At 36.1% G+C, this 8,477-nt stretch overlaps 1 protein-coding gene across 4 annotated transcripts in view; it reads left to right on the top strand.

Moving 5' to 3' along the window:
* The window catches only part of cdk2 (cyclin dependent kinase 2), a 45,611-nt gene extending 42,457 nt beyond the window's left edge, over window positions 1-3,154 (top strand). For all 4 annotated transcript variants that reach the window (XM_016479696.1, XM_016479695.1, XM_016479697.1 and 1 more), the window contains exon 8: window positions 2,827-3,154. In XM_016479696.1, coding sequence (XP_016335182.1) covers window positions 2,827-2,931 — 105 coding nt within the window. In that variant the 3' untranslated portion in view covers window positions 2,932-3,154. The remainder of the gene's footprint in view (window positions 1-2,826) is intronic.
* The last annotated feature ends 5,323 nt before the right edge of the window (window positions 3,155-8,477 follow it).

Here is an 8,477-nt window from a genome sequence, read left to right as displayed (position 1 = left end):
GGATGCCCTGGGGGTAAGCAGATAAACATCAAATTTTCATTTTTGGGTGAACTATCCCTTTAATATTTTATTTTAATATAACTTCTTGTACTGAAACAGCTATCTTGTGCACTAAAAATGCCTCAATGTAGATTTTGTTGATCTTAATAGGTACGTTTACCCCTACTGTCATTTGTCCTGTCAATTCCATGCCCCTTTCCTGAACCTGTGTCCTCATGCTTACCCAAATGAATTCATCACTGAGGAGAGAAAGGTCATGTCCAGATCCAGATTTGCTACACAACTTTGCAAAGTCTGCCAGTTCTGTGGTCTCTTCCCAGAATCATACTTGGCTCACTCCTTTTGCACCAGATCAGCAGCATCGGTCACAAATATGGGCTATGGGGTAGTGGTCTTCCATTGCTCGTGACAATGCTGTATATTCACCTGACATCCTGAACATTCTAAACGCACAAAAGGATATGAGATCTGTGGTCATTGTAAGTTATTAGTTCTTCACAAAATCTTGCTATCATTTTGAACCAATATTACAGATCTATTATTCAGCTTGTTTGGGTGGCATGCTGTTGTGCAGGGGTTATCCATTTATTGGCAACATGCTTGATATTTAACAGCACAGTTTGTAAAAAAATCTTCATTTATATTAATCTGCAGAAAGGTGCACATACTTTGGAAAGTGTTACTATCCTTAACCTTTGGCAATTTGTATTTGTATTCTCACTCTTGGATTAGAGGAGATCCTCTCAAGCTCTGTTGGGTTGGATGGGGACTGTCAATGGATAACCATTTTCTGTTTTTTCCAGAGATATTTGTTTGGGTTCAGGTCCAGGCTTTGACTGGGTTACTTTCAATAATTTGTCCCTAAGCCACTTTTGCATCATCTCGGTTGTGTGCTTAGGATCGTTGTCCTGTTGGAAGGTAAACCTTCGGCTCAGTCTAAGGTCCTGAGCACTCTGGACCAGGTTTTCATTAGAGGTCGACTGATTGATCAGTTTTACTGATTAATCAGCATCGATAGTTGATTGCTGGATCTATCGGTTATCGGCAAAAATCTATGGTGGTCCAACCTAGCTATCAATATTAGTAAAATCCACTATCGGCTGACCTCTAGTTTTCATTAAGGATATCTCTATATTTTGCTGTATTCAGCTTTCATTTTACCATAATCAGTCCCTGCCTCTGAAAAACACCCCCAAAGCATGATGCTACTACCACCATGCTTCTCCATTGGGATGGTACTGCACAGGTGTTGAGCGGTGCCTGGTTGCCTCCAGATATGACAGAAGCCACAAAAAAAAAAAAGGGAAAATGAGTTGTATTTAATTTAGTATTTGTATTTAAGGAGTTTTAGTTTTAATTGCTTTGTTTCATTGGAGGTATTATTCATTAATTTGATTATTGAAAGCTTTTGCCTTAAATTATTTGCCTTAAAGATTTTTATCATTATAGGCTGGCTGTTTTCACACAAGTGAAGTGAAGTGACGTTACATGTGGCCAAGTATGGTGACCCATACTCAGAATTAGTGCTCTGCATTTATCCCATCCAAAGTGCACACACACAGCAGTGAACACACACACACACTGTGAACACACACCTGGAGCAGTGGGCAGCCAGTTTTTTGCTGCGGCGCCTGGGGAGCAGTTGGGGGTTCGGTGCCTTGCTCAAGGGCACCTCAGTCGTGGTATTGAAGGTGGAGAGAGCGCTGTACATTCACTCCCCCCACCTACAATCCCTGCCGGTACGAGACTCGAACCCACAACCTTTGTGTTACGAGTCCGACTCTTTAACCAATGCGGCCACACAACTGTTTAAACACCTTATAAATGTGATTTTTGCATAGTAGGTCCCATTTAAATGATATTACTAGTTATTGTACTTTCAACCATTTTGCTTAAAATCATGTCCAGATGTTTGTCCACATTTTTGCAATTGGTCTGATGCTTCCTGCCATGCTTAAATCCTCATTCTGACTCTGTTGTGTTTGGGCCCTTTAATTGCTGCTTGTAGCTATATTTTATATACCGTATACATATATACATATATATATTTATAATATGATTGAAGTATAAACAGCTTATGCAAGTATACAACTATAATGAATCATGTATATTGAATTATACTGAAGAATTATACTGTTTTAGATGTAAAAAGGTAAAAAGATCTATAAATGAGATCAGATAATTTTTTTAAAAACTGACTTCAGTATACATGTCTTAGAAGATTAATGGTTAATGTGCTTTAGAAGTTGTAGTAATCTATACGTAGACACTGATGATGGTGTGACATCAAAATGTTTTGTCTTTGCACTGCACTTTTTTTTATTTCTCTGAATAAAGACTGAGAGATTTTTTTTTCTTCAAGGATATCACTAAATGCCCCCTACTGATTTTTCCTATGCCAAAGCATGCCTTGTGGTACTGTGTGTACTCAGAGGATGCTTTTCACTTTAAAGGCGGATTCTCAGTGGCCATATCGCAGGCTTAAATTAAATATCTTTATTCTAATCATAAAAATTCAGTAAGTTAATGTTTTCAACTAGGGAAGTACACAATTACCAGAAGACTCAATTGTCACCAATGATCAATCAAGTGTGACATGATTTGTACAGGAAGTATCAAAATTAATTTGTAATTTTTGGATTGGTGGTGATGACTGATAATCTGATTCATAGGAGATCTACCCACCCACCCACGTCCCCTGTCCATCCTTGTTTTCGAGTGAATACGATTGAATTATACATCTCTACCCCACAGTTTTTACCTGGAAACAATACTGATTTTAATTTGAACATTTCTAGTTTTAAAAATGTTTTTTTTTTTCCACAGCAAATGTTGATCTATGATCCTAACAAGAGGATCTCAGCAAAGAACGCCCTTGTTCATCGGTTCTTCCGTGATGTCACCATGCCAGTGCCCCCCTTACGCCTCTGAAGTCATCCGTGATGATACTTCAGCAGCACTGGAGTTTGGGTCCACTTTCTGAGAGTTATTTCCCATTTGTTTGGAAATTGATCAGTTTTATACTATGACTATTTTTTATTATTTCATTATTCTAAGATTATATTGTTCTAATTAATGATTTGAAACCTAATTTTTTGATAGATTCATAAAATAGTTGTCTCTGCAACTTAATAAACTTGTTACATTTTGTTTACATTGTGTAACATATCGTTTCCACATTCTGTTTTTTTTTTCACAACTTTATCAAAGCACCAATTAAACAGCAACAAACTTTTCAAAAGAATGAAGTGACAGTAAGTTCCATTTAAAGCGTTAAAATGGGCAGTGGGGATCTCCTGTGGGTATAAAATAGTGTTGATGCTAGTTAGCTAAGTTTAGTACAAGTCAAGCATTACTTTGGAGAACTCATTCATTCTGTAAAAATCCATGAGTTTCCTTTTTGTACTTCTTTAAGCTTTTCCTTCGTGGTACTGTCTAAAATACAAGGAGTATGGTTGGCTATATATTTCTTCTTCATGTGTAGCTATGTTTTATGTTTAATATAATTTTAAGATTAAAATGTATTGCATGTAAGTAGCACTGGTTTAGCAGTGCTGCAGTGGCAGTGAAGAGCAGGCATAATAATTCCTTAAAATATATGAGAAGAGGCCTTTCACAATCCTACCCTACCTTGAGACACCTGGAGCCTGCATAGTGAAGCTGGATTAACTGGATGCCCAGGTAAGTTTAGGTACCAACACACAGTGGGTTTTTTGAAAATGAAGGTGGGTTGACTTTTACTATTGTTTACCTTATAGTAACATGGCTAATCTGCTGTGTAGGTCTTGTTCTTGGTAAAATAATCTAAAAAACCAAAAACATAAGTCTGACTTAAAAAATGGTTGACTTTGTTCCTTCATTGGAACAGGTTTTGAGAAATATAGCATCACATCACTTGTTCACCAATTGATGCTCTGCAGTGAATGGGTGCCATCAGAATGACAGTCCGCACAGCTGATAATAACATCACAATAATCCACATGACTCCAGTCCATCAATAAACATCTTGTGAAGCAAAAAGCTAATTTAGTGTTTATGGCAACAGGATCCATCTAGAGAAGGGGCCTCTGTTCTTTCTGAGTTTTATAGTCCGTTTTTAGTTTAGTTTTAGTTTAGCTTCCTGAGATTCCCATGTCATTTGTTTCTGTAATTACTCATTATGTTCACATGTGCTTAGTTTAGAATCAGAAAGAGCTTAATTGCAAAGTATGTTTTTACACACAAGGAGGCATGCGTCAAATTGAATGTCAGATTGAAACGGGGTTTTCCAGCAGATATTGCACAGAACATTACCAGCCTGTCATCTTCCTGCAGTGCATCCTGGTGCCATTATATCCCCAAATAAATGTGATATAACCCTTACACAAAGAAAATACGAAGAGTTCTTTTGCAAAAACAGATAACTCAGTTGTTAACAATTCTCAAAAATTAATTTCTTTCTCATCACACTGATGGAGGCTGTTGATGATAAAACAACATATTCATTACTCAGCACCGGAAAAGCCGCTTTCCCCTTCAGATAATTACAATGGAGTAAATCATGCAAATACACATCTCACACAGCACTCCAACCTCAACCCCACACAACCTGCTCCTTTCACAAGCGCTTGAGACGGGGAAGACTGAGATGTTTGTCCTGAAAATGAGTCAATAGGTGTCACAGGAAGAGTACAGGGTTATAAAATGCATGCAGATGGAAGATCAGAATATATATATATATATGTGTGTATGAAGAGTTAATTTGCAAAAACAGATAAAAAATCATGTTTTTTCATTGTGCATTGCAATTAATCTCAATCAAACTACAGTTGGGTTATTTTGACACGGTTAAAAAATAACTAAAAAAAAACAGCTAACTAACACAATAGAACACAATAAAAACATAACTTAATAAAAAGCATGATTTTTGAACATTTTAAAAAACGGAGTTATCTGTTTTTGCAAATAAACTTCATTTACCAATATATAGATCAATATATTAAATGACATAATGGTATATTAGAAATTATATAGAATAATATATTGTGTAAATATATTAAACGATACATTAGGAATTGCCGCATTCATATATTGAAAAATGTGGCAGTATATTTACTTAGATATCACAATATATGTAATTTTATATTCAGTAATACACTTTATAATATATAGATGTACACGTGATAAGATGTGGTACTGCATGTGTAAAAATATATTGAACATTTACTCATGCAGTATATACACACACTATATGGAAATGTATATTTCTTATATTTAACATTGTCATTTAGCAGATGCTTTTATCCAAAGCGACTTTCAAATGAGGACAATGGAAGCAATTGAATCTTTTGTTGATTTTGATTGCTTCCATTGTCCTCATTTGAAAGTCGCTTTGGATAAAAGCATCTGCTAAATGACTAAATGTTATGTAAATGTTAAATATAAGAAATATACATTTCCATAAGGTATGTGTGTATATACTGCATGAGTAAATGTTCAATATATTTTTACACATGCAGTGGGCCTACCATATCTTATCACGTGTACATCTATAAATTATAAAGTGTATTACTGAATATAAAATTACATACGCAAGTGCTATAACAAGTCTCAGTTAGCTTAATGTAGTACACGTAGCAAGTTTAAAAAAAATGATAAATAGATAAAAAGAAAACCGAATAGAAAAAGAATAAAGCAATTTTACATGTCATATTTTAAAATATAGCTAGTTTACAATAGCATAAGCACACCTGCTCATAATAAACACTTAGTTAACAGACTATCACTGTGCTGAAAAGTGCACAGCCATTACTTTTTAAATAAAGTAATGGTGTTTGGCCAATTGTCATCCTGACGACAGGCTCTTCCACACAATGATAACCCCACAAACACACAAGAAACCCGTTTACATTTCAAAATAATACAACATTAAACACTAACAGATCTCCCCCGATATTAATATTGAGCAAAAACATGGAATAACACTTAATTTTAAAATTGTTACTCTCCTTTAACAGTCAGAAGCAAAGTTTGCTGGGAGCTAGAAATCTGCTTTAACTCATTCCGTGAGCATGTATATATGTGTGTATACATTCACATTTATATGGGAACATCTATGTGCAAAATATACTCATTAAAGGATCAAATGTTATGAATATTAGACTTAATCTTTGTCTTCTTTTCTAAATATATTTGTATCTATCAGTATATAGCCAAATGCATATATTGCTGTATACTGAAAAATGTAAGCACTAGTTTCCAATATATGGATTGTAATGTAATACATCACATTATATTTTGCAGTATATTCCCATATATTTTTGTTCCGTAAAGGAAAAGAAAACAGGACTCATCAGGCCAGACAATATTCTTTCACTGCTCCAAGGTCCAGTTCCATTGCTCATGTGCTCATTCTATGGGCTTTCGGCTGTGGACAGGTGTCATCATGGGAGCTATGACCATTCTGCCTGTTTACAATATTTATTATGAGCAGGTGTGCTTATGCTATTGTAAACTAGCTATATTTTACACAGGCCCATCATAACATTGTCACCACATAGACCTACCATTGATGAGCCTTGGATGCCCAATGTCACCAATTTGTGGTTTGCCCATCCTCTGTTGGTAGGTTCTCACTAGGGCTGGGCGGTATATATATCGTTACCACGGTATAGATTTTTTCTATATTGTTTATTTTGCTGTATGCAAATATATCCACGTATCCACGAACTAAATAAAAGTTATATACACCTGATATAAAGGTGATAAAAAACATGCATGAATGGGAAAAAAAAGAGTGGAAAATGATTGATGTTAATCAGAGTTACTAGATGCCTAGTACCTAGTAAGAACTCAGTGCTCGTGCTGAAACATAGCCAAAGCGTGTGCACAGAAAGCCGCCTCAAAGACAGCATGCAATCACAAATTTGGGACATGTGTGATGTTTAATGAAGTTATTAAGCACAATAAGCAAAACACCAAAGTGTGCAAACAGAACGTGTACAGCAGTCTAATAAACCTGCTGCTGTCTGTCATTAGTTAATCAAACAACAGGACAGAAAATCACTCACTGCTCTTGACTGAATCACTTTTGGATCTTTAATAAGAATCAGTTTATATTTGAGTCATACAGTAAAGACTATGCAGTGTTTTAGTTATACGCTGGATTCCATTTCTGTAGAAGGCCTATTCTTACTACGTTAAACCTACTGTAGCTGAAATTATTTTTTTGTTCTATTGTGTTTGTAACCCGGGTTTCAGGTTAGTATAACTGATAACTAATTTAAGTAGTAAGGAATTAAAGCTGGGCTAATATCAGAACCTCTAGGTACGACTACGGAGCCTGAAATAGTAAAAGGTCAGCAGAGAACAGACAACACAAAACAGGTAAATTTGAGAAATGTATTATACAAAATGAATGGCAGTTATTTACATTCCCTGCCTACCTAAGCCGGCTTCCTGAATGCACAGCGCACAATAAACCCAAAATACTTGATACTCAATAATCAGGTTTTTATAAAACTCTGAGTTAATGTCAGTAACTGGGACACGTCTCATGGAGCCATACTTCTTAAGGAAGTCTACGATCTACTCATCTTCTGGTGATTCAAGCAAACCACTCACCATTATTGCATTGGGGACTTTGATACCTGAGCTTGTTATGAACTCCATGTTTGGTAAAGAGTGATCTATAAATGTGACAAATAGCTTACACACTTGAAAATAGTTTCACACACGTGTAATGTGGTTCACTGCTAACACATAACCAGACTCCTGGCTGGCTCGCCACTTGTAACCCGGGTCTCAGGTTAGTGTAACTGATAACTAATTTAAGTAGTAAGGAATTAAAGCTGGGCTAATATCAGAACCTCTAGGTACGACTACGGAGCCTGAAATAGTAAAAGGTCAGCAGAGAACAGACAACACAAAACAGGTAAATTTGAGAAATGTATTATACAAAATGAATGGCAGTTATTTACATTCCCTGCCTACCTAAGCCGGCTTCCTGAGTGCACAGCGCACAATAAACCCAAAATAAATAACCTCAAATAAAGAAAGAGTCCAAGAAAGTTCTTGGTGTGTGTGTGTTTCTTGGAGTATGCATGTTCTTTTCACTACCCGGGTAGGTTTACGTGTGTTCTTATCTGTATTTCAAATGAAAGCACAGGATGATGATGGTTCCAAAGATGCCACGGCTGGCCACACCAGGCTCTTGGTCTGTTCACTTCTGCGGTTGGCTCGCCACTGAGTCTTCACCGGAGGAAAGGCGTGTTTTATTTTAATAGTAAATTCCCTGGGGTGTACGCGCCACCCACAGGCATAGTAGAGAGTTGCACTCCAGTAACCTTGTGCGGGTTACATGTTTGTAATTTGCTTTTTTATTCTTATTTTTAATAACAAGTATAGAACAAAATAAAAAAAATAGCTGTTTCAAGCTGCATCGTTATCATGAAATAAAGTTCTCATACCGTGAAATAAGACTTTGGTCAGATCACCCA

The sequence above is a fragment of the Sinocyclocheilus anshuiensis genome, unplaced genomic scaffold (genome assembly GCF_001515605.1).
Source record: "Sinocyclocheilus anshuiensis isolate Anshui unplaced genomic scaffold, SAMN03320099.WGS_v1.1 scaffold1809, whole genome shotgun sequence".
Lineage (NCBI taxonomy): Eukaryota > Metazoa > Chordata > Actinopteri > Cypriniformes > Cyprinidae > Sinocyclocheilus > Sinocyclocheilus anshuiensis.
Note: the sequence above shows the minus strand (reverse complement) of the source record. Positions and strands in the feature narration are given on the sequence as shown.